The sequence below is a fragment of the Tachysurus vachellii genome, chromosome 4, assembly GCF_030014155.1.
Source record: "Tachysurus vachellii isolate PV-2020 chromosome 4, HZAU_Pvac_v1, whole genome shotgun sequence".
Lineage (NCBI taxonomy): Eukaryota > Metazoa > Chordata > Actinopteri > Siluriformes > Bagridae > Tachysurus > Tachysurus vachellii.
This window is the reverse complement of record NC_083463.1, coordinates 2,161,631-2,187,960: the sequence shown is the minus strand read 5'-3', so window position 1 is coordinate 2,187,960 and position 26,330 is coordinate 2,161,631. Positions and strand designations below refer to the sequence as shown.

The following is a 26,330-nucleotide window of genomic DNA, read 5'->3' as shown; positions in this document are numbered from 1 at the left end:
GTTCCTGTCATGTTTAGAACAGTATCCTCTGTTGAAATGTGGTTGGGTGTGTGGATGTAGCCATGTTAAAAGATGAAGCGTGTGTGTGTGTGTGTGTGTGTGTGTGTAGGAACTGTGATAAGCCTCGGCTGATCGAAGCGCTGAAGACGAAGCGCATTCGGGACATCGCCTGTGGGAGCTCGCACAGCGCCGCCATCACCTCCAGCGGAGAGCTGTACAGCTGGGGTCTGGGGGAGTACGGACGCCTGGGACACGGAGACAACACCACACAGCTCAGACCCAAACTGGTACGAACTGTTCTTCTTATTCGTCTCATCAGTATCACTGTTCTGAACCAGGTTCTGATCCAGATGTTCGTATAAACAGTTCTGAGAAATTCTAGATCATTCTGTGCCGTGTTAGTGCTTCTGTCCCACCGCTGGAGTGTTAAATAAACATCTCCCTACAGAAGCTGTCAGAGCTGCCGATCTAGAAGGTAAACCAACACCTTGACTGGTCATAAACCTTCTGTTCTGTTTGTGTTGTCTAGGTGAAAGTGTTATTGGGTCATCGGGTCATTCAGGTGGCTTGTGGGAGTCGTGACGCACAAACTCTCGCTCTGACAGACGAAGGTAAAAACCTTCTAATAAACGCTGTTGTGTTTTACTTCAGAGAGGTGTACTAAGTGTGTGTGTGTGTAGGTCTGGTGTTCTCATGGGGAGACGGGGACTTCGGGAAGCTGGGCCGTGGAGGCAGCGAGGGTTGTAACATCCCTCAGAACATCGAGCGTCTGAACGGACAGGGCGTGTGTCAGATCGAATGTGGAGCTCAGTTCTCTCTGGCTCTCACCAAATCAGGAGTCGTGTGGACCTGGTACACTTCTGTTTGTTTTCTACACCACGTTAATTCAACACACACACACACACACACACACACACACGGTTTACGTTAACGTGTCGCTCTCGTTTCCGACGTGTTCAGGGGAAAGGGCGATTACTTCCGGCTGGGTCACGGGACAGATGTGCACGTGAGGAAGCCACAGATGGTGGAGGGGCTGAGAGGGAAGAAGATTGTTCACGTGGCAGTGGGAGCGCTGCACTGCCTGGCTGTTACAGAGACCGGACAGGTAGCACACACAGTCTGTCGCTTCTGTCTGCTTTAGTTTTCTTCTTCTTCTCCTTCTGTCTTTATTTTCTACTATTCTTTTTCACCTCCATTCTCTCTTCATCCTTCTCCCTCTTCCCGTTCTCTTTTTCTTTTTTCATACTGTCTTTACTTTCTACTTATTCTTCTCCTTCCTCGTGTTCTTTGCTGTCATCCTCTTCTCCTTCATTTTTTGTATCCGTCTTTCCATCTTTTCTCGTTCTTCTTTGATGCCTTCTTACTCTCCTCCTCATTCTTTACCTTGTTTCTCTTCTCCTCCTTTTTTTTTTTTTACATATTGACGCCTGTGAGAGTGTGTTGAGGTTTCTCTCTGACTGTGTTCAGGTTTACGCGTGGGGTGATAATGACCACGGGCAGCAGGGTAACGGGACAACTACGGTGAACCGGAAGCCGACGCTGGTGCAGGGCCTGGAGGGTCAGAAGATCACACGTGTGGCATGTGGCTCATCTCACAGCGTGGCCTGGACCACTGTCGATGTCACCACACCATCTGTTCACGAACCGGTTCTGTTCCAGACGGCCAGGGACTCGCTCGGGGCCTCGTACCTGGGTCAGTAAGTTTTAACGAGCGTTCTGTTGTGTTTTGCCTCGAACACCATTACATCAGGCTCACGTGCGTTTGCTTGCCTGCAGGCGTGCCGTCAGACAGCGACCCGTCTTCACTGAGTAATAAGCTGAACGGTCAGAGCAGCGTGAAGCCCAGCAGACCTTCTCTGGCCAAAATCCTGCTCTCTCTCGACGGCAACCTGGCCAAGCAGCAGGCTCTGTCTCACGTGCTTTCTGCTTTACAGATCATGTACGCCAGGTGCTGTATCGCTCCAGAACAGTGGATTTGGTTTGCCAAATAAGCTCACAGCAATTGGATAAAGTGTTTAAACATTAGCCTGAATGTGTGTGTGTGTGTGTAGGGATGCTGTGGTGGGAGCTCTGATGCCTGCCTGCATGATACCTGTAGAATGTCCGTCCAGTTCTCCGGTCCCTCCCTCTGACTGCTCATCCGTCTCCAGCCCTTCAGAGGCTGAAGGTCCTCCTGTGACCTCTGACCTTGAGGAGCGCACCAGCCCTCACCCCTGGCAGGACAGCAAGAGGGGCGAGGTGGGCTTTATCTTCATTTCTTATTAACTCCTTAGTCATCGTTATTTTTTTACACTATTATTTACACTTCCTGTGTAGTTCAGTGCCAAACAGCAGAATGTAAATGTGGGTGGAATCGTTACACGGTTCAGTTTTGGGTGGGAACTGTACTCTTATTAGTTCCTTTTTGGTTCTTATGGTTCCTTTTTGGTTCCTAAACGCCGAGTGGCACTTTGAGAAGGATCTATGCTCTGATTGGTTGCATGATTCCATCTTTGGCTTCAGAAAAGAAAAGTGAAACGTTAGAGAAAGACTTTAGTTTATCAAAATAACTGTAAAGCTCGTAGGATAAAGACTTTATTGTGATCTATCTGTAACGTGAGCTATATTTTCTCCTCCTGTAGGTTACATCCTCTGAAGATGCCATAACCCCATCATCTGCCGTGACTCCCTCAGCAGCCGCTGCTGCCTCTCGCCCCTTCATCCCCGTCACAGACGACCCCGGAGCGGCCAGCATCATTGCCGAGACCATGACCAAGACCAAAGAGGTTCACGTCTCCTCACTGTGACTATTTCCTTTTTTTAACATGTATAAAGGTCTAAATGTTGTAACTTCCTGGTTGGTTCTTCGTACCAGGACTCTGAGAGCCAGAACAAAGCCACGGGGCCCGAGCCTCAGTACTTGGATGAGTTCACCTGTCTGCTGGTACCTGATGACACGCGGGTGATGGTTGATCTGCTGAAGCTGGCTGTGAACCTGCGCTCAGGAGAGAAAGGAAAGGAAGTGCTGTCTGCTGTGCTGTCAGGCATGGGCACCGCCTACCCTCAGGTTCACCTCCTCTAGAGCACTGCATGTCTTTAATGAGTGTATGACACACACACACACGTTTACACCACTGTGTGTCATGTGTACTCTCAGGTGGCTGACATGTTACTGGAGCTTTGTGTGACTGAGCTTGAGGACGTGGCCACGGATTCTCAGAGCGGCCGTCTGTCCTCTCAGCCTGTGGTAGTGGAGAGCAGTCACCCCTACACTGATGATACCTCCACCAGTGGTACAGTCAAAATACCAGGTAACGCTGTCTGTCTGTGTCTGTCTGTCTCTGTGTCTCTGTCTGTGTCTGTCTGTGTGTCTGTGTCTGTCTGTGTGTCTGTGTCTGTCTGTCTGTCTGTCTGTCTGTCTGTCTGTCTGTGTGTCTGTGTGTCTGTGTCTGTCTGTGTGTCTGTGTCTGTCTGTGTCTATCTGTGTGTCTGTGTGTCTGTCTGTGTGTCTGTCTGTGTGTCTGTCTGTGTGTCTGTCTGTGTGTCTGTCTGTGTGTCTGTCTGTGTGTCTGTCTGTGTGTCTGTCTGTGTGTCTGTCTGTGTGTCTGTCTGTGTGTCTGTCTGTGTCTCTGTGTCTGTGTGTCTGTGTCTGTGTCTGTGTGTCTGTGTCTCTGTGTGTCTGTCTGTGTGTCTGTCTGTGTGTGTCTGTGTCTGTCTGTGTGTCTGTGTCTGTCTGTGTCTGTGTATCTGTGTGTCTGTCTGTGTCTGTCTGTCTGTCTGTGTGTCTGTGTGTGTGTCTGTGTGTGTGTCTGTGTGTCTGTGTGTCTGTGTGTCTGTGTCTGTGTGTCTGTGTGTCTGTGTCTGTCTGTGTGTCTGTGTATCTGTGTGTCTGTCTGTGTCTGTCTGTGTGTCTGTGTCTGTCTGTGTGTCTGTGTATGTGTCTGTGTCTGTGTGTGTGTCTGTGTGTGTGTCTGTGTGTCTGTGTGTCTGTGTCTGTGTGTCTGTCTCTGTGTGTCTGTGTCTCTGTGTGTCTGTGTCTCTGTGTGTCTGTCTGTGTGTCTGTCTGTGTGTCTGTCTGTGTGTCTGTCTGTGTGTCTGTCTGTGTGTCTGTGTCTGTCTGTGTCTGTCTGTGTCTGTCTGTGTCTGTGTGTGTCTGTGTGTCTGTCTGTGTCTGTCTGTGTGTCTGTGTCTGTCTGTGTCTGTGTCTCTGTGTGTGTGTGTGTCTGTGTGTCTGTGTGTGTGTGTGTCTGTGTCTGTCTGTGTCTGTCTGTGTCTCTGTGTGTCTGTGTCTGTCTGTCTGCCTGTCTGTGTCTGCCTGTCTGTGTCTGCCTGTCTGTGTCTGCCTGTCTGTGTCTGCCTGTCTGTGTCTGTGTCTGCCTGTCTCTGTGTCTGTCTGTCTGTGTCTGTCTGTCTGTCTCTGTGTCTGTCTGTGTCTCTGTCTGTCTGTCTGTGCCATCTGCTACAGAGTACTTTAGTATGATCTGTACATCACATCAACACTCCTAGAAATGGATTAGAGAATATTTGTGAGGATTTAAATGATTATTATAATTATATACCACCTGAGTGCTGAAATAAAATGTAAATAAACTTTATATAACTTACTGAACTGGAAAATGTCTGATTGTTCAATGTGCTGAACAGATTGTTTTACAGGTGAAAGTTATGTGATTACATTAGTTTCACTTCTTTATTGTTATTATTAGTGTATTTTTTTATTTTTTTTAAAAACTCCTGAAATGATTTCAGGTGCCGAGGGTCTGCGAGTGGAGTTCGATCGTCAGTGTTCTACTGAGAGGAGACACGACCCGCTGACCGTTATGGACGGAGCCAATAGGATCGTCTCTGTTCGATCAGGTGACTTAACACAAAACAGGAAGTGACTCATCCACATTACTTATGCTTACCAATGAAGTGTACAAGTTAGTGTTAAGGGGTTTAAGAAGTGTGTGTGTGTGTGTGTGTGTGTGTGTCAGGGCGCGAGTGGTCAGACTGGTCCAGTGAGTTGAGGATTCCTGGAGACGAGCTGAAATGGAAGTTCACGAGTGACGGCTCTGTGAACGGCTGGGGCTGGCGATTCACCGTGTATCCCATCATGCCTGCAGCGGGTATACACACACACACACCACACACACACTATATTATATTATATTTCATCAGCTAGTGAACACAGGATATTGTGAATACCTTTTATACTGCATTAATGCTGATGAGGAAGGATTGAGACAACTAGCATGTGGTTGTTTTTATTTAATTTTGTTATTGACACTGCCCCAGGTCCTAAAGACCTCCTGTCAGATCGCTGTATTCTGTCCTGCCCTTCTATGGACTTGGTCACCTGCCTGCTGGACTTTCGTCTCAACTTCGCTTCCAACCGCGGCATCGTGCCACGTCTGGCTGCTTCACTCGCCGCCTGTGCACAGCTCAGTGCTCTGGGTACGTCTGCATGTCTGCACGCTCTGAAAAATCTCAAAGGTTATTTTTAGAGTGCTCTTTAAATGTGTGTGTGTGTGTGTGTGTGCTAGCGGCTGGACACCGTATGTGGGCCCTGCAGAGGTTACGCAAACTCCTGACTACTGAATACGGCCAGTCCATTAACATCAACCGGCTGCTGGGGGACAGTGAAGGAGAGGCTCGCTCTGTGGTCAGTCAGTCAAACACTAACGTCTAACATCAACCAACACAACAATAAATACACACTAAAAGTAATGAAAATAAATATGTAGCTGTTGTAAGAATCCTGACAACCTCGCTGCTGCACTGTTTTATAAAAATCAAGATTGAAGATTTGTTCAATCTCTGGAATATTTACATTTTTCTTTTAAGATAAAATATCTTTTAGTGTCCAACTTTATCTCCATTTATTTTGGCTACATTTTCCCACAATTGTACATTTGAATTAATGGACACCTTCTGTCCAGTCAGGGTCCAGGATCTAACCACACTAGAGGATCACTGACTTTGTTTAGATACTGTGGGTTTTTTTTTTGTTTTTTTTTTTAAATGTTGTGGCTGATTTGGTTTTTTTTGTTTGTTTGTTTGTTTGTTGTAGAGTTTTACAGGCAGCGCTCTTGCTGCTCTGGTGAAAGGGCTTCCTGAGGCTCTGCAGAGGCAGTACGAGTACGAGGACCCTATTGTTAGAGGTGGCAAACAGCTCCTTCATAGCCCCTTCTTCAAGGTGTGTGTGCGTCTGTGTGTGTGCGTGCGCGAGAGAGAGTCTGTGCGTGCGCGAGAGTGAGTCTGTGCGCGTGTGTGCGAGTGTTAATCTATTCATTAAATTGATTAATGATGTATTTCAGGTACTGGTTGCTCTTGCATGTGACCTGGAGTTAGACACACTACCCTGCTGTGCCGAGACCCATAAGTGGGCGTGGTTTCGCCGTTACTGCACCGCCTCCCGAGTAGCTGTGGCTCTGGATAAGAGAACGCCCCTGCCACGCCCATTCCTGGATGAGGTGAGTGCTCCACCTCTACTGATCACAACTTCAGTGATATTTCATCCAGCAGCAAAATCATTTCTTTGTTTCTTCCATGAAGGTTGCGAAGAAAGTCCGCGAGCTGATGGCAGACCACGAGAACATGAACGTGCTTCACGAGAGCCACGAACTGTTCAAGAGAGAACATGACGAACAGCTGGTGCAGTGGATGAACAGGTGCGACGAGCAAATTTTTGAGATACGAGCATCCGAACCGCCGCGGCCGAAACAAAGATCCCCAACAACCACGTGTGCTCTGTTTCCCTGTCTCAGCTTCCCTCACTCGGTTAAAGCCGCCTACACTGCACACGACAAATGACGGCCGATAAACAGGAAGTCATTCATTTCCTATTTAGAGTCACAAAGGCGCTGCGTGAGGTGACGACCGTCTGAGGATCTGTAATGTTCGGATCCGTTTTAAGCGTTGGATCCGTTAAAAAATGTGAACTTGTGCCGACCGGACAGGTTTTTATTAAAACGACCGGCAGATGTTAGTGAGGAAAGAGTGACAAAAAAGGCAAAAACAAGTGAAGAGAAAAGAGATGAAGAAAATTAATGTAAAGAAAACAGAAATTGTAGCAATTAAGTTCAGTTAAGTTAAGAGAAATCAAGCATCGCGTTAGTTCTGATGTCACGTGGTCAAGCGTGTATCAGCTGTTAATCAGCTGTCCACGACGTGCACCAATCCAGTTACTACATCCATATTACTGACCATTTAAATTCCCATTCACTGAGCCGCTCTAGTGCTTCGCTGCTGCTGCGATCTAAACTCCCTCCTCCAACCCCGACTCCACATATTTCTCTCTCTCTCTCTCTCTAATTATTTAATTATCCATTTATCCATTTATCATTTTCCTTTCCTATGTTTAACTCTATACATGATTACTGGTTCTGTTATACGGAGGTCTGTTCTATTTACTAGTTGCTGCTCTCTGCGCTCTAAATGAAGTTTAGTTAAGTTCCTTTTAAGTGTAAAGTAGCATTAAGAGTGTACAGTAGTGTACAGTAGTGAGTAAGTGAACGATGGTGAAAGTGTAATTCCTCCTAACTCCTCCTCCTGTTTACTCCTCCTCCTGTTTACTCCTCCGCCTGTTTACTCCTCCGCCTGTTTACTCCTCCGCCTGTTTACTCCTCCGCCTGTTTACTCCTCCCCAACCTCCGTGCGCATCTTCCGTAAAGTAAAACCAGTTTATTTTATTAACATTCTCTTTTATTACAGTATGTTTTTATACAATATTTGTCATTTATAAATACAGGTACTGAACATTGTTCATATTCAAAACACAAACAAAACACTGGAGTGGAATTTTGCGAGCTGGAACGGATTAATGGGATTTCAATTCATTTAAACGGGGAAAATTGTTTTGAGATACGAGTAAAGTCAGGTGTCTCGAGGTATCACTGGATATAAATGTGAATCCTTTTCTTTTTAATTTGCTTTTCTTCAGACGTCCAGATGACTGGACTCTGTCAGCGGGGGGCAGCGGCACCATCTACGGCTGGGGTCACAACCATCGTGGACAACTCGGCGGCATCGAAGGGGCAAAGGTTAAAGTTCCTACACCGACCGAGGCCCTCGCCGCACTGCGGCCCATTCAGCTGATCGGCGGAGAGCAGACGCTGTTTGCCGTCACGGCCGACGGCAAGGTGAGCTCGAGGAAACCTATACAGAGTTGTCAGTGTAATATACACTCAGGTCCTTCAGTCCCGTCGAGTCACAGTTACAGTTGAGTGCAAAAGTTTGCACACCCCTAAGATGAAATAAAGACCTTTGGTGTGTTTGGTTTCTCAAACGCTCCTTAATTACAGATGTTAACTTAAATATTTTAAATAGGACCTGACTAGAAATGAATAAAATTGTAATCAGTACTAGGGTTCAAAGGGGCGGAAAGTTTCTGGTAAATTTCCGGAAACTTTCCACAGGAACTTAATCTGTGGAATCTGTAGAGGAATTTATGTGGAATTATTTGGAAATATAGGGAAATTTATATAAACTATATATCATATACAAACATAAATAAACATTTTGTTTGGTCATAAGCAGACATGCATACAAGGTAATACAAATTTTAAAAATGACGTCTTGACTGATTTAATTGTAAGTAGAACTTTAATTGATTCTTTCATTGAGTAACACAAAAGCATAATAAACATTATTATGCTTGTAATAAACATAAACTTAATTGTAATAAACATTATTTTATAGAGGATTTTTTTATTTCAGGGGAGTGTGTATGTGTGTGGGGGAGGTGGAGGGTCATCAAATTATGTGTATGTGTAACACTCCTAATTTACTTCTTATTAAGAGTTAGTAAGGTAGTCATTAAGTTTAGGTATTGGGTACAATTAAGAATGTAGAATAAGGCATTAATATGTGCTTAATAAGTACTAATAAATTGCCAATATTCTATTAATATTCATGCTAATAAGCAACTAGTTAAATGACCCTAAAATAAAGTGTTACTGTGCATGTTATGGAAGAACGCATGTACCTGCAGGGGTTTTGGCCTCAATGGCCCTCCAGTAAGCAGTGTGCTGTGTGCAAGTGACCGAGGAACGTAGGGTACAAATTCAACTTAAACTGCATTATATCTTATTGTTTTAAACAAAATTATTCTGCAAGATTTTTAACTACATTTAAGTTCCTTGTTATAGGGAACTCTGCATTTTTTATTTTTTTTTTTATTTATTTTATTTTTTTTAATTCCAAGTTTATTTCCATATATTCCCGTTAATTCCCATGGAAAGTTTCCAGCCTTGAAAACTCCCGGAATTTTGCACCCCTAATCAGTACCAGTGAAAGTGACTTGTACACAGCACATTGGAAATCAGTTTAATATAAAAAGTTTAAAATTGTGCTACGTCACATGGAATAACATGGAAGTTTTAATATTTTGATATCTTGGTGCCGCTCCAGCTGTACGCTACAGGTTACGGCGCCGGAGGGCGTCTCGGGATCGGCGGCACCGAGTCCGTGTCCACTCCGACTCTGCTCGAGTCCATCCAGCACGTGTTCATCAGGAAGGTGGCTGTAAACTCCGGGGGAAAACACTGCCTTGCCCTGTCCTCTGAGGGAGAGGTCTACTCCTGGGGAGAAGCCGAGGACGGAAAACTCGGCCACGGAAACAGGAGGTGTGTAACAGGATTATTATTTTTGAGTTATAGGACTGATCTTGCAGTTCTCATATCTGCCAGCAGGTGTCACTACATGTACAGTTCATTAAGAGGAAACAACGTTTATTTATTTATTATTCATACATACAGTATGGATTTATTGCATTTTCACATTGCAATACATTTAAAAACATTTTTTTCACACAGGGTTTCTTCCTTGTTTATGTAATTGTTGGTTTATTACTTGTTTACTAAGACAGGGTTTGTAAGTGAGAGAGATGTTTATTCATTTATTTGAGACTGGGTTCATTTAATAAATTTTTTTAATCACATATTTCCCTGCCTCAGTCCGTGCGACCGTCCTCGGGTGATCGAGTCTCTGAGAGGGGTGGAGGTGGTGGATATCGCAGCTGGAGGAGCTCACAGTGCCTGTATCACAGCCAGTGGAGAACTTTACACCTGGGGCAAGGGGCGCTACGGCCGCCTGGGGCACGGAGACAGTGAGGATCAGCTCAAACCCAAACTGGTCAGTGTGTGCAGCTGTGTCTGAGTTATAGGTTGGGATTTTACTGTTATTTTTTTTTTTTCTCCAAATCCTAAGAGACTGTCCAGTGTTTTTGTGTGTTTGTTTAGGAAGCATTAATTGTCCACTTCTGACAGATACTTTCTCTGTGTGTGTGTGCGTGTGTGTGTGCGTGTGCATGTGTGCGTGTGTGCGTGTGTGCGTGTGTGCGTGTGTGCGTGTGTGCGTGTGTGCGTGTGTGCGTGTGTGCGTGTGTGCGCGTGTGTGCGTGTGTGTGCGTGTGTGCGTGTGTGTGTGTGTGTGTGTGTGTGTGTGTGTGTGTGTGTGTGTGTGTGTGTGTGTGTGTGTGTGTGCGCGTGTGTGCGCGTGTGTGCGTGTGTGTGTGTGTGTGTGTGTGTGCGCGTGTGTGTGCGTGTGTGTGCGCGTGTGTGCGCGTGTGTGCGCGTGTGTGCGCGTGTGTGCGCGTGTGTGTGTGTGTGTGTGTGTGTGTGTGTGTGAGTGCAGGTGGATGCTCTGCAGGGACACAGGGTGATAGATGTAGCATGTGGCAGCGGTGATGCTCAGACCCTGTGTTTGACAGATGATGACATGGTGTGGTCATGGGGAGACGGAGATTACGGCAAGCTGGGACGAGGAGGCAGCGACGGCTGTAAAGCTCCCATGAAGGCAATAGTTCACTACTACCACCCCCCCACACACACACTTCTGTCTGTACTGTACTCATTCTCTCTCTCTCTCTCTCTCTCTCTCTCTCTCTCTCTCTAGATTGACTCTCTGACAGGATTGGGTGTAGTGAAAGTGGAGTGCGGCTCTCAGTTCTCTGTCGCTCTCACCAAATCTGGAGCTGTGTACACATGGTAAACACACAAGCACAAACTTATACACACACACACAACTAAAACAGTGCATTATTTTATCGTACGTGTGTGTTCTCAGGGGAAAAGGGGACTACCACAGGCTCGGTCACGGATCAGACGACCACGTCCGCAGACCCCGGCAGGTCCAGGGCTTGCAGGGCAAAAAGGTCATCGCTATAGCGACCGGCTCCCTTCATTGCGTCTGCTGCACCGAGGAGGGTAGGATTTCCAAGAGAATTTACTGACTTGTTTTTTTAACTGAAATGCGAAGTGTAACTCTTTACAATAGAGCAGGTAATAATGTGTTTGTGTTCGACGTGTGGTCTGAATAACCGATCAGCATTTATCACGCAGGAGAAGTGTATACATGGGGTGATAACGACGAGGGGCAGCTGGGAGACGGGACCACCAACGCCATCCAAAGGCCAAGGCTAGTAGGAGCGCTGCAGGGCAAAAAGATCAACAGGGTGGCTTGCGGCTCTGCACACACACTCGCCTGGTCCACCAGCAAACCCACCAACGCTGGCAAACTTCCTGCTCAGGTACTCGGTGTTATGCTGAGTCCAACTTGGCTGTATGTTTATCTATCAAGAGCAAAAGCTTGTCTGTATAGAGTATATATCATTTTAAGTGTGTGTGTGTGTGTGTGTGTAACCCCAGGTCCCCATGGAGTATAACCACCTGCAGGAGATCCCCATCATGGCACTGAGAAACAGGCTGCTTCTGCTGCACCACATCTCTGAGCTCTTCTGTCCCTGTATCCCCATGTTCGACCTGGAGGGACGACTCGGTCAGACAGGACACGGCCCGTCTGTAGGCTTCGACACACTCCGGGGCATCCTTATCTCACAGGGCAAGGTTAGGAGGCCCCCCCCCCCACACACACACACACACACACACACACACATACATTTAAACATACACAACCCTGCAATATTCATTAAACAATGGGAAGTCGTGGCCTAATGGTTAGAGAGTTTGTTTCCTAACCCTAAGGTTGTGGGTTCGAGTCTGGGGCAATACCATGACTGAGGTGCCCTTGAGCAAGGCACCGAACCCCCCAACTGCCCTCCGGGCGCCGCAGCATAAATGGTTGCCCACTGCTCGCTGTGTGTGTGCACTTTGGATGGGTTAAATGCAGAGAACGAATTCTGAGTATGGGTCACCGTACTTAGCCGTATGTCACGTCACTTTGTCACTTTCAATGTATTTTTAATCAGTTAATCACTGTGGGTGCCATTACTTTTACACAGACACCTTCGCAAAAGCTGAAATAAATACATGTATTTTTCTAATGCATCTAATACAAGTGCTTTGTAAACCACTTACACATAATCAGAGCACCAGAGACGTAAAGCACGTCGTCGTAACTAAATTATTATTATTATTATTATTATTATTATTATTATTATTATTATTAATGACAAATCAAAAGCTTGGATGTGGGCGTGTCTCATATGGATCTTCTTAAGACACATATTTCACAGTTGCATGAAAAGGAGCTTAAGTCTACTGTACATCATATGATGGGCTCATACTTCACATGTTTGAGTAGTGATGCATTATAAGCACGTCCACATTATGGTGCTTGGGCCCACTAATCGCTTCTTGAAGGTACATCTGTGGTTTCTTTGTTGTCTTTCTTTATCTGGATTTTGTGAAAACAACAGATCAGATATCAGATATTAAATGCCTTGTAATTTTAATATAAATTAATTTTTTTAATCATTTTTATAAGTTTTCACCGTTTCTCTTGCTCTGTTTGCAGGAGGCTGCGTTTCGTAAAGTTGTGCAGGCGACGATGGTGAGAGACCGACAACATGGACCAGTCGTGGAGCTCAACCGAATCCAGGTACACACACACACATACATACATACATACATACATACACACACACACACACACACACACACACACACACACACACACACACACACACACGCATATATACACACACACACATACACACACACGCATATATACACACACACACATACACACACACACACATATATACATACATACATACATACACACACACACACACACACACACACACACGCATATATACACACACACACACACACACACACACATACATACATACATACATACATACATACACACACACACACACGCGCATATATACACACACACACGCATATATACACACACACACATACACACACACACACACACACACGCATACATACACACACGCATATATACACACACGCGCGCACACACACACACATACATACACACACACACATACATACACACACACACGCGCGCACACACACGCATATATACACACACACATATACACACACGCATATATACACACACAAATACATACACACACACACACACGCATATACATATACACACACACATACATACACTCTCACACACACACACACACACTCACACACACACTCATATATACTTACATACACACACACACACACACACACACATATATATATATATACAGTCACATATATACATACACACACACACAGAGTCAGTCTGCACTCTCTCTTTTGTTGTTGCAGTCAGAAATTATTCTCTATTCTTTGGGTTAAATCTTTGTCTTCGCTGCTGTTTTGTTTGTTCGTGCTTTAGACTTTATTTCTTTTTTTAACAGAAATCTGAGTGTAGACTAATAGTGATAGTGATACTAATATAGACTCAATTCTGATTGGGTGATATGTTGTGCAGGTTTGTTTAAATACGTATTTATTTCTATAAATCCTGTTATAAAGCAGTCGGTCGGTGTGGTGAAGTTTTCTAAATGTGGAATTTATTAAAATTTTAATAAGGAGACGTGAAGCACTGTGACGTCCATAAATGTTCAGTAAACGTCTCCTTACAGATAACTTCATCTTCACCAAACAAAAAAGCAAAGTGTATAAAACAAAAAGAAGGAAATATAGACAAAGAATGTTAAGAAAGAAACAAAAATATGATAAGAAAAATCAAAGAAAGCAAGAATGATACACCAGAGAGAGAGAAAGACAAAAGGAGAGACAAATCATAAAAGAAGCGGAGAATGAATGTCTAGAAGGAGAAGAAAACCGATGAATGGATAAAGAATGAAATTCTTTGGAGTAAACATTAGCGTCTGCTGTCTGAGATCCTATGAATCAGCCGTTACTATAGAAACCCTGACGTGTTAATAGACGCCTGTGATGTTCAGCTGCATTAGCGTCTCTGTCTCTCAGGTGAAGCGCTCGCGCAGTAAAGGAGGTCTAGCCGGACCGGACGGTACCAAGTCAGTCTTCGGGCAGATGTGCGCAAAGATGATCTCCTTCAGTCCCGACAGCCTGCTGCTGCCTCATCGTGTCTGGAAGGTCAAGTTCGTAGGTAAACACGGACTCTCCTACCTAAACACACACACCTCGGTTTCACTATAAAGGACAGGTGTTTACACAGTGACCGAGATCCGCTGTGATATTTAAGAAGAAGCTGATCAAATGTTTACTAGCATCATGTACACACAATTCACAAAGCTAGCATAAACTTTAGGACCTGTCATATAACTGAATGTAGAGTTAAGAAAGTTAGCATCACCCTTTGTTAATACACAGTATAATGCAGCAATGTACAAGGTTCACAAAGCTAGCATGGGGCTAAGATCCAACAAAGTATGAAGCTAGCACGATGCAGGCTTATACGGCATTTAAAAACTAGCATAGAGCTAAGAACTGAAAACTACGAAGTTCAGTAGCTTGCAGCTAGCTAACACAAAGTATAAGGCTAGCAAGGTAGCGGGTGTTGGCTTTGTTTAACGTTTTTACACATGTAATGTGATGACATCATTCCTGATCATCCAATCCGACGTCTGCGTCGTATCTGATGCTCCCCCCAGAAATGCCAAACACAGTGTAGAGAAAAACACAAACACGTACAGATACGTTAACCATGAGAACTGTGTGTGTGTGTGTGTAGGTGAGTCTGTAGACGACTGCGGAGGAGGTTACAGTGAGTCTATAGCGGAGATGTGTGAGGAGCTACAGAACGGTCTCACTCCTCTGCTCATCGTTACTCCGAATGGCCGAGACGAGTCGGGCGCTAACAGAGACTGCTTCCTGCTCAACCCTACAGCCAAAAGTCCACTTCACATGAGCATGTTCCGCTTCCTAGGTACACCCTCACCTTAGACCTCACACACTACTGTGTCTGTAGCTTCTGAATGTTATTCTGAGTGTGTGTCTGTGTGTGTCTGTGTGTGTCTGTGTGTGTCTGTGTGTGTGTGTGTGTCTGTGTGTGTCTGTGTGTGTCTGTGTGTGTGTCTGTGTGTCTGTGTCTGTGTGTGTGTGTCTGTGTGTGTCTGTGTGTGTGTGTGTCTGTGTGTGTGTGTGTGTCTGTGTGTGTGTGTGTCTGTGTGTGTGTGTGTGTCTGTGTGTGTGTGTCTGTGTGTGTGTCTGTGTGTGTGTGTGTCTGTGTCTGTGTGTCTGTGTGTGTGTGTCTGTGTGTGTGTGTCTCTGTGTGTGTGTGTGTGTGTCTCTGTGTGTGTGTGTGTGTGTGTCTGTGTGTGTGTGTGTGTGTGTGTGTCTGTGTGTCTGTGTGTGTGTGTGTCTGTGTGTGTGTGTCTGTGTCTGTGTGTGTCTGTGTCTGTGTGTGTGTGTCTGTGTCTGTGTGTGTGTGTCTGTGTGTGTGTCTGTGTGTGTGTCTGTCTGTCTGTCTGTCTGTGTGTGCCTGTCTGTGTGTGCCTGTCTGTCTGTCTGTGTGTGCCTGTCTGTCTGTCTGTGTGTGCCTGTCTGTGTGTGTGTGTGTGTGTGTGTGTGTGTGTGTGTGTGTGTGTGTGTAGGAGTGCTCCTGGGAATAGCGATCCGTACAGGAAGTCCTCTTAGTCTGTACCTTGCCGAACCCGTGTGGAAGCAACTCGCCGGCATGAACCTCACCATCGCTGATCTCAGTGAGGTATGACTCCTTTATGAACTGCTTATGAATATTCATAATGACTTATGCAGGTGATGTAATGCATAGTAAAAAGTAATATTGTTTAATGTGGATTAGATTCTGTATACTCTTACCGTATAAAACGTATTACCGTATATGTACTGCAAGTTATAATAGCTGAATTGGTTACAATGCTTTACAACATGTGCTAAAATAACGTTCTTATAAAAAGACATAATGCTTTATGAATTCTGATATTATGAGGTCATCTCATATACACAGGCTTTATAAAGTGCTATGCGTGTCATTAGAAGTATTTACGATTATTGATCATTTGTGTCCGGCATTATAACGTGTAATAAATCATATTATTTAATCTGAGGTTATGAAGTCATACTGTATACTCTTGCATTATGAAGAGTTTATCGTGTGTGTGAACTACAAGTCATAATGCCAGACAGAGTGTTATTAATGCATTACATCGCAAGTGTATACAATGTTCTTATGAACATGTATAATAATGTTATGTATTCTTTATTATTCAGTCATTATGCAGTCATAATTCTTCATTATGCAGTCATAACATATGCGCAACATGGTACTAGTTACTAGGATTGATTATAGTCTATTGACAGGTGTTGTAATGCCTACTTATAACCACTCATGAATATAGAACCAATTGTGTGGTTGTTATAATGCTCTATGCACCATGTAACCTGGCATTATGAAATAATACTGTACCTTCTTTCATTATAAGTCCTGTCCTATTCGTGTAATCAGGATTACTTAGGAGTATTTATATGCTGGTTGTTATAATGCATTATAAATGCATAAAATTTTTAAATGTTTCAACAGAATTTATAACATGACTGTTGTCTAAATATGCACTTATGATCTATGCCTTGTATATGACATGCTTATGACATGTATGTGACCACAGTGCGTATGTGTGAGGCCCTTGAGTGCTCATTTGGTAGTCATGAGATCGGACAAGTGCTTTAAGATTGTTGCATGCTTTACATTTTCCCTGAGGGCGGCTCAGCCTGGCTAAGACAGGTTATAATACACATATAAGCTGCCTTGTTAGATCATACATAGTGTGCTAGTGTAGTAACTCTGCATGACCTTCTGTACCAACACACACTTATTTAATTTCACTAAAGTTTTGTAAGTAGTTAGAAAAATTGTTCTCGTTTATGAGACAATTATTGACTCTGCACGTGTGTGTGTGTGCGCGCGTGTGTGTGCGCGTGTGTGTGTGTGTGTGTGTGTGTGTGTGCGCGTGTGCGCGCACTCTCCTGAGTCCACGCTGTAATCATGAGATGCTGAAACGTGTAGACAGAAGCGTTTCCTGACTACATCATGACCTTTTACTCACAGAGCTGCTCTGTTCACAAGCTCGTGCCTCAAGCTGTCAGAAGGTTTAGTGAGGAAACTGTCTTCAGCACAGGACACACACATACACACACACACACACACACACACACACACACACACCCCACAAAGGTTTGAGTGGAATCTGATTCATTTTTTTATTGAGTATTGAACTTAAAAGCTATTGTAACATGTAGCATCTATAAAATGAGGTCGTTCCTGTTCTCACTGGTTATAACAGCTACAGACTGTCGTTCTCTCACCAGCTTCTCTTTATTCATTACAGCCTTCTCTTTTACACTGGATTTTAATCTCATTCTGTTTATAGTCTGTTCACTCGTCCGTCTGACTGTCTGACTGTCTGTCTGACTGACTGTCTGTCTGTCTACCTACCTTCCTACTCATTTCTCTCTTCTGTGTCTCTACTGTTTGTTACTCATCTCTGTCTATCTCTCTGTCTATCTCTCTCTCTATCTGTCTGTCTATCTATCTATCTCTCTCTCACTATATATATATATATATATATATATATATATATATATATATATATATATATATATATATATATATATATATATTGTCTGTCTGTCTGTCTGTCTGTCTGTCTGTCTGTCTATCTATCTATCTATCTATCTATCTATCTATATCTGAGTTTATTAGTTTAATATATACATTGTTTAGCTCCTTTTCTAACAGCCATAATCATTTTATAAAATAAATTAATAAACATTCCTCATACATTAATATTCAGTCACAGTATAGTGTATACATGTTATTACATTACATTATCCTTTAGTTGTGTGTCCACATGTGAAAATTAATTGTCTTTGCCAGCATTTGGACCAGGTTTGGCACAACACTTACTTACTTGGGGTGTGTGTGTGTGATCCAGGTGGATAAGGACTTTATCCCTGGCCTGATGTATATCAGAGATAGCGAGGCATCAGCGGAGGAGTTTGAGGCGATTCCTCTGCCCTTCACTGTGCCCAATGCCTGCGGTCAGGAGGTCCAGCTCAGCTCCAAACACTCACACATCAGCCTGGAGAACCGAGCCGAGTACGCTCGCCTCGCCATCAACTACAGGTGAGGATGCAGCTCTGAACCACCTGTACACACACACCACCTGCTCAGAGATCCTGAGAGAACAAGTTCCTACATTTACCTTTCAGTCCTAATTCCTAAATCCTTACTTTAATCAGTTAATGAATTAATGACAAGCTTTCCTTTGTATTTATCTACACTAGGCTAATACACACACACATTGCTGTAGCAGTCTGTGTTGCTGTGACATTAGCGATTAAACGATTTAGTTAATACGTAAATCTCCTTTTCATTCACTTCAGCTATAAGAATGGCGACGTTTAGCACTTTTGTGGTGTGTTTCAGGCTGCATGAGTTTGATGAGCAGGTGGCTGCAGTGAGAGAAGGTATGGCTCGGGTGGTGCCTGTTCCTCTCCTCTCTCTCTTCACCGGATATGAACTGGAGACCATGGTGAGAGTTCTGACACACACACACACACTGAAGTACCTCTGGGTTTGTGTCAGTGATGCTTGGGTTGTTGTTACGGCAACAAAAATAAAAACCAAACATTTGGCATATTTCATGAGAGATAAGGAACTGGTATCAAAACTCCACACTGACTCACATCAGCTCTGCTTGCTGTAAAATCTCCATCGGGTCACGTGAGATGTGGCTCCTCCCACCTGGGCGGAGTCATGTGTGTGTTTCAGCCTGTATTTTAATGTGCTGGTGTAGAGGAGGGTCAGGATCAGTTTAGATCAGATTCAGCTCCACCCTCTGACCCTTTTGGTGTTGTTTCTCAGGTCATGTCATTATGACCAGGATTTTAATTGGCTGGTTTTTAATATATCCAAAAATGTATTAATGTGCTGAATAAAGTTGTTTTGTTGTTCTGACCCCTTCGTGTCGATCACAATCTCTCCACCTACCGTCACCATCACGGAGTAAGCCGATGTACACGCTTGACTCTCTGAGCCATGTGTTTCAGGTATGCGGCAGTCCTGACATCCCGCTACACCTGCTGAAGTCAGTAGCCACGTATAAAGGGGTGGAGCCAACCGCGCCGCTCATCCAGTGGTTCTGGGAGGTGATGGAGTCGTTCTCCAACACGGAGCGCTCGCTCTTCCTCAGGTTCGTGTGGGGACGAACGCGTCTGCCCAGGACCATCGCAGATTTCCGTGGACGAGACTTCGTGGTGCAGGTGAGCAGGTGTTTTTTCTGCAGAACTCTCATGGGATCTCGTTTCTCAGTGACTGCTCATAGCAGCTCTATTCAGTATTAATGTGGTCATGGTTTAACGACATTTACTCTTTTTATTTATTCTGTACATCGTGCTGAAGATTAGTACTTTTATTTTGTGCTGACCGAGAAGTGCTTGGGCCCCGACGATCGCTTCTTAACAATAAGGAAACGTTGCAGTTGAAGCAGGACTAAAAATAGAGTCGTTTAGGAGTAAATAGAAAACGCAGATCATTTTATTTATCATTATTTTATATTTGTTATTAAATATCTTGTCGTATTTGTGAATCTTTAGGTTTTGGATAAGTACAACCCTCCGGATCACTTCCTGCCGGAGTCGTACACGTGCTTCTTCCTGCTCAAGCTGCCTCGTTACTCGTGTAGGCTGGTTTTGGAGGAGAAACTCAAGTACGCCATACACTTCTGCAAATCCATCGACACTGACGACTACGCTCGCATCGCTCTGAGCGGAGAACCGGCCGCAGACGACTCCACCGACGACTCGGACAACGACGACGCAGACTCCTTCGCGTCTGACTCCACACAGGACTATCTGACTGCACACTGACGTGTACACACACACACACACACACACACACACACACACACACACACACACACACACACACACACACACACACACACACAAAGTCGTAAAACATGCTGCCAATAAAAAAATGAAGATGTCTGTTTTAAACTTGCGTAACCCCACACACACACACAAACACACACACACACACACACACACACACACACGTCTGTACTACCATGACTAAAATCTTTATGTGCAATTAGCTTTAAAAGCACTATAAGCTGGTGAAGAAAAAAAAAACTGAATTTTTTTTAGTTTATTTAAAAAAAAAAAAAAAAACAGGAGCCAGAGCGGGGGGTGAAACTGGAGTTTGTTTGTTTATTTGATTGATCGATTGTAGACGTGTTAGTATTTTTTGGACCGTGTAGCCTAGCACTGTGCTGACCACCGTGATGGACTCACTGTATCACGTGAAAAAACATCCAACAAGCAGCTTCTTCTAACATCTATCGTGTGCTTCGTTTTCCATGTGAATATCCTCAGACGTGAACGCGAGTGGTCCTCGCTCTGATTGGTTGATATCTGGAGCTCGTTCAGGGTCGTCTTTAAGGCTTCGGTCTTCAGTTTCCTCTACCACACCCTCCGCACCACCCCCTACACCCCTCCTCCTCCCACTCCTGTGTCCATGTGTGTTCGGCTTCCTGACAAACTGTAAATAAATGAAGTTATTGTGCCATGTGTTCATACGACGTCTCATTCCGGTGTAATACTGTTAATAATTTTCTGTTTGAAATAAATATTAATCTGAAATGTTTCTGCTTATGTTCCTGTTCGTTTTCTGTAACGGATTCCGAATCGTACATTATGGTTTCTATAGCAAGTCAAGTTAAGAAGCTTTTATTGTCATTACAACCACATACAGTATAGCTGTTACAGTACACAGTGACATGAGACAACGTTTCTTCAGGATCAGGGTGTTACATAGAACAAAGACAGAGCTAAAGACTTAAGTTAGTCCTAGACACACACACACTGTCGCACCTCCTCGTCGTTCTTGCTGATGAGACCCACCACGGTCGTGTCATCGGCGAAAGTATCGGCGAATTGATGATATGGTTCTATTTGTGCATTGCTGCTCAGTCGTGAGTCAGCAGAGTGAACAGCAGTGGACTGAGTACGCAGCCCTGAGGAGCTCCAGTGCTCAGTGTGTTGGTGCTGGAGATTCTGTTCCCGATCCGGACTGACTGAGGTCTCCCAGTCAGGAAGTCCAGGATCCAGGTGCAGACGGAGGTGTTCAGTCCCAGAAGGCTCAGCTTCTCAATCAGGTGCTGAGGGATGACTGTGTTGAATGCTGAACTAAAGTCTATGAACAGCATTCGTACATAAGTGTCTTTATTGTCCAGGTGGGTGAGGGCTAAGTGGAGGGCCGTGGCAATGGAATTGTCTGTGGAGCGATTTGGACGATATGTGAATTGCAGAGGGTCCAGTGATGGTGGTAATTGGGTCTTGATGTGCCTCGTGACGAGCTTCTCGGAGCACTTTATTACAATGTGTGTGAGTGCGATGGGATGATAGTCATTGACGCAGGACACTGTAGACTTCTTTGGCACGGGGACGATGGTGGTTGTCTTGAGGCACGTAGGAACAACAGCGATGCTCAGGGAAATGTTGAAGATCTCAGTGAAGACATCCGCTAGCTGTTCTGAACATTACCTGAACACCCTGCCAGGAATGTTGTCTGGTCCAGCAGCCTTCTGTGGGTTAACTCTGTGTAGAGTTCTCCTCACATCGGCTGTGGATAGACAGAGTACCTGGTCATTGAGGGAGGAATGGTCTTCTTTCCCGCTACATAGTTCTGCACCTCTAACCAAGAATAGTAGTCATTCAGCGCAACTGCAAGGGAGGCATCAATGTCACAGGCAGGTGAAGCTGTCTTGTAGTTCGTGATCTCCAGTATGCCCTGCCACATGCGCCAGTTGTCTCCGCTGTCCTGGAAGTGGCTGTGAATTGTCTGGGCATGTGCATGTTTTGCTTGTCTGATGGCTCGGGACAGTTTGGCCCTTGCTGTTGTTAGGGCCGCCCTGTCCCCTGTTCTGAAGTCTAGGTCTCTTCAGCAGCGCACGCACGTACGCTAGCAGTCATCCACAGCTTCTGATTGGAGCATGTGGTGATGGTCTTGGAGACGGTTACGTCATCAATGCACTTGCCGATGTAGCTGGTCACTGAGGCCGTGTACTCCTCCAAGTTAAGGGAGTCGCTGTTGCTTTCAGCCTCCCTGAAGATATTCCAGTTAGTGCACTTAAAGCAGTCCTGAACAGCAGAGGTGGCTCCTGCTGGCCAGGTTTTCACCTGCTTCAGAACCGGTTTAGAGTCTGATGAGTGGTCCGTATGCATAACAGACATGTGGTCTGAGTAGCCGAGATGGGGCGGGGCTCCGCATGGCAGGGGGTGGGAATGTTTGTGTAAACAAGAAAGTCCACATACTGATGGAATTTAGGGAGCACTGATTTGAGATTTGCATGATTGAAATCTCCGGCGACGATAAACAGTCCGTCGGGGTGAACATTCTGCAGATCGCTAATAGCCCCATAGAGCATTTCTGTCGGCACGAAATGTGTGCCCATCTAGCTGAATGGTGGCGTTCGGAACTAGCAACCGCTCGTTCACAGAAACGTGTACGACTCATGTAGGACACGTTAACGTGACCGTATGGAAGAAGTCTCCAGTGTCAGAGATGAAGATTTCAGTTCCAGCTGCTGTAACATCAGGAGGAAGTGGTCTCGTGGAAGTTCCACATCAACTGTTAACACAATCACTACACACACATTCAGTTAACACTGATGATCTCTTCCCCACTGGGGGGAGCCCACTGAATAACCTAGAATAAACCTAAAATTGAGGGGCGGAGCTACATACGAGTTCGTTTCGTGACATCAGAAAATATTTAAATCTGAACCAATCATGGTTTATAATGCAAATTACAAGCGCTTCTAGAAATTGCTTTCCATCCATCGAGCGGATGTAGTAAGCAAACACTCATTTGTTATGTTCAGAATTAACAAAATCGCTGTTGCCATAGTAACACTTTTTACAGATTTTGCTGATGCTAAATCGATCTTTATAGCCTAAGACACAATTATGTGCTAGTTTATTAGATAGGGTTAGGGTTAGGGTTATCTAGATAGATAGCATGTATTTTCAGTAGGAGGGCATTTATTATTTACATATGCATGCATATTTATAGATTGTTGCATTATCAAGGAGGATAATTATTTGTAAAATTTGTTTCATTTTTCTAGTAGTTAGCTTAACATAATCTAATGTTTTGGGATGGCAGGAGGGATGGGAAAAGGGATGGTTCTAATTAGCATTTTCATGCATATTAATAAACCTTTTTATTATTAATTAAGATATCGTCGCTGTCTGGCGGAAACCTCGTATGTCCAAATTTTGTCAATTTCATATTTTTCCACATATCGATGCTATTGGTCAGTCCCCACGTGGGTCTGTTATTTTTACAAGTTATTAACCAATCTAAAGTCTTGAAAATAGCTTGAGCGCAAATCTCATAACTCCATTGGACACTTCAACTGTCCACCTCTTCCTCACTCCGTGGGAGAGCTTCACGTCATATTTCTCCTCAAGAAGAGTCGCAACGAATCAACACGTCTTCTGAGGTAAATGTCTTCAAAACACTGGGCTCAGAGAAAAAAAAATCTTGACCCCCGCTAGTTCTGGTGCTCGTCTGAGGACAGGAATTTAGCGCAAGACAATCCACTGCAACGTGGACTAAACCCTGTGCACTGCAGATAAGGTACGGCGTTTTTTTAATTTCCTGAAAAATAACGGTTTTGGGGGCACGGTGGCTTAGTGGTTAGCACGTTCGCCTCACACCTCCAGGGTCGGGGTTCGATTCCCGCCTCCACCTTGTGTGTGTGGAGTTTGCATGTTCTCCCCGTGCCTCGGGGGTTTCCTCCGGGTACTCCGGTTTCCTCCCCCGGTCCAAAGACATGCATGGTAGGTTGATTGGCATCTCTGGAAAATTGTCCCTAGTGTGTGATTGCGTGAGTGAATGAGAGTGTGTGTGTGCCCTGTGATGGGTTGGCACTCCGTCCAGAGTGTATCCTGCCTTGATGCCCGATGACGCCTGAGATAGGCACAGGCTCCCCGTGACCCGAGGTAGTTCGGATAAGCGGTAGAAGATGAATGAATAACGGTTTTGGAGATACGAGGTTTCCGCCTGACAGCGACGATATAATGTATGTGATTAATATTATAGAGGTCCCACTTATTTTTTTTGTTTTTTGGACATCAAGTCCAAAGAGAACCCAAAAGTTCTCTGAAGAACGTTACTCACAAACTGGTTCAGATACTAGACCTTGAGAACTGACTCCTTAGAACCCTGTCTGACTGGGCAAAAAGGATTTGATATGAAGTGAGGAAGAAGTAGTTCTGCTTAGACTTGAGAAGTAGTGGAACTTTGGAAGAACCGTTGAGGATCTGAAGTGACTTTTTCAGCATGTACTGTACTTCTAGGACCTCCATGATGAAGAGATAAAAGGAAAAAGAAATAAAGGACAGGAATTAATGATAAAGAGAAGTGGTGGAACATAAGAACGAAAGGAAGTGAGAGTGAAAGTAAGAGAACTAAAAACAGGAAAGAGAAATGGAGGAAGATGCAGACTGAGAGGGAAAAATAAATCATGTAAGAATTAAACACGGGAGCGACAGAATAAAAGAGGAGAAATAAAAGCGACAGAATAAAAGAGGGGAAAACTGATGGGCTGAAAATAACTTTCTTAACTTCAAGAGACAGAAAAGGAGAAGCTGGGGATTGGAAAAGGAACATGGCCTGCCATTTTAATGAGGAAGTACATTTTTGGTAAAATGTTGCGGCGTAAAAATTCATTGTCACATCGTCACACGTAGTTTATTCTTTTTATCGCTGAAGACACTAAATAAATAAATAAAGTGTACAAACTGCACGGAGGTTATTTTTGTCTAAAGTTACTGAACAAACTGTGGAGATTCTTTAATATTTAAATAAGCAGCAGTTACATTCACCAGCTTACAGTCATTCATTCATTCATTCATTTTCTACCGCTTATCCGAACTACCTCGGGTCACGGGGAGCCTGTGCCTATCTCAGGCGTCATCGGGCATCAAGGCAGGATACACCCTGGACGGAGTGCCAACCCATCGCAGGGCACACACACACTCTCATTCACTCACGCAATCACACACTAGGGACAATTTTCCAGAGATGCCAATCAACCTACCATGCATGTCTTTGGACCGGGGGAGGAAACCGGAGTACCCGGAGGAAACCCCCGAGGCACCGGGAGAACATGCAAACTCCACACACACAAGGTGGAGGTGGGAATCGAACCCCAACCCTGGAGGTGTGAGGCGAACGTGCTAACCACTAAGCCACCATGCCCCCCCAGCTTACAGTCATTAAGTATTAATAACTATTATTAGGAAAGTCCAACTTTTTGGTGAAATCAAACCCCTCTTTAGGTGAGTTCCTGGTTTAGTGTTATGTAAATGACTCCTCCAATCTCCAGCCCCACACAGTTACCTGCCTCACCTGTGCTGTACGTAGCTCCGCTTCTGTCCCCCCAATGACGGATGTTGACGACACTTTTCGGATTCACAATCAGATTTAGAAAATGAGACGTTTGCACCTTTGATTGACCATCAGGAACATCTGTTGATTCAGAGGGTGCACAAACTTTTGTCTCTCCTGCCCTGACATCACTCTGTGTAACGGCACATGACTCCGTAGAGCCAGAAGGATTACTTTGGCTTTTGAAGGAGGAAAAAAAGTTTTGAACAGATTAATTTGGCTTAAAAATCAGGAGCATTCTTTGGCGTCTTAAGGCTTTTTTTTCCCCAATCGTTTTGTAGCTCGGTTCACAAACGTTACAGTTATTTTGTGTGTTTAATGTGACTGTAAAAAAAAAAAAAGAAGGTCAGGTGCTTGACTCGAGAGTCAGTGATTATTCACTTCTTTCACATTCCTCAGCGTTAAAATCCCTCTGCTGACATGAATGACTGCAAAACGCTCGTGTCTGAGTTTTAACTCAAATATTTATACATTATTAACCCTTTAAAGTAAAGCTGCACGGATCTGATCTCTGATGCTGAGTAAAAAACATGGATCGGATCTGAGAGAGAGAGAGAGAGAGAGAGAGAGAGAGAGAGAGAGAGAGAGAGAGAGAGAGAGAGAGAGAGAGAGAGAAAGTAATAGTAATTTGTCAGTAAAGCTGAAAGTAAGTCAAGTCAAGTTTATTTATAAAGCAC

At 44.5% G+C, this 26,330-nt stretch overlaps 1 protein-coding gene across 4 annotated transcripts in view; it reads left to right on the top strand.

Moving 5' to 3' along the window:
• Positions 1-20,838, top strand: part of herc2 (HECT and RLD domain containing E3 ubiquitin protein ligase 2) — a 62,124-nt gene extending 41,286 nt beyond the window's left edge. For all 4 annotated transcript variants that reach the window (XM_060867379.1, XM_060867380.1, XM_060867378.1 and 1 more), the window contains exons 61-93: positions 110-287; positions 530-611; positions 681-852; positions 961-1,105; positions 1,468-1,693; positions 1,777-1,948; positions 2,052-2,238; positions 2,622-2,765; positions 2,855-3,046; positions 3,137-3,290; positions 4,729-4,836; positions 4,956-5,087; positions 5,257-5,415; positions 5,505-5,623; positions 6,032-6,157; positions 6,279-6,434; positions 6,517-6,632; positions 7,904-8,102; positions 9,373-9,587; positions 9,918-10,095; positions 10,597-10,758; positions 10,858-10,949; positions 11,029-11,168; positions 11,304-11,491; positions 11,610-11,807; positions 12,718-12,801; positions 14,178-14,319; positions 14,905-15,099; positions 15,767-15,879; positions 18,125-18,315; positions 18,619-18,724; positions 19,242-19,454; positions 19,788-20,838. In XM_060867379.1, coding sequence (XP_060723362.1) covers positions 110-287; positions 530-611; positions 681-852; positions 961-1,105; positions 1,468-1,693; positions 1,777-1,948; positions 2,052-2,238; positions 2,622-2,765; positions 2,855-3,046; positions 3,137-3,290; positions 4,729-4,836; positions 4,956-5,087; positions 5,257-5,415; positions 5,505-5,623; positions 6,032-6,157; positions 6,279-6,434; positions 6,517-6,632; positions 7,904-8,102; positions 9,373-9,587; positions 9,918-10,095; positions 10,597-10,758; positions 10,858-10,949; positions 11,029-11,168; positions 11,304-11,491; positions 11,610-11,807; positions 12,718-12,801; positions 14,178-14,319; positions 14,905-15,099; positions 15,767-15,879; positions 18,125-18,315; positions 18,619-18,724; positions 19,242-19,454; positions 19,788-20,060 — 5,257 coding nt within the window. In that variant the 3' untranslated portion in view covers positions 20,061-20,838. The remainder of the gene's footprint in view (positions 1-109; positions 288-529; positions 612-680; positions 853-960; positions 1,106-1,467; positions 1,694-1,776; positions 1,949-2,051; positions 2,239-2,621; positions 2,766-2,854; positions 3,047-3,136; positions 3,291-4,728; positions 4,837-4,955; positions 5,088-5,256; positions 5,416-5,504; positions 5,624-6,031; positions 6,158-6,278; positions 6,435-6,516; positions 6,633-7,903; positions 8,103-9,372; positions 9,588-9,917; positions 10,096-10,596; positions 10,759-10,857; positions 10,950-11,028; positions 11,169-11,303; positions 11,492-11,609; positions 11,808-12,717; positions 12,802-14,177; positions 14,320-14,904; positions 15,100-15,766; positions 15,880-18,124; positions 18,316-18,618; positions 18,725-19,241; positions 19,455-19,787) is intronic.
• Positions 20,839-26,330: the final 5,492 nt, after the last annotated feature.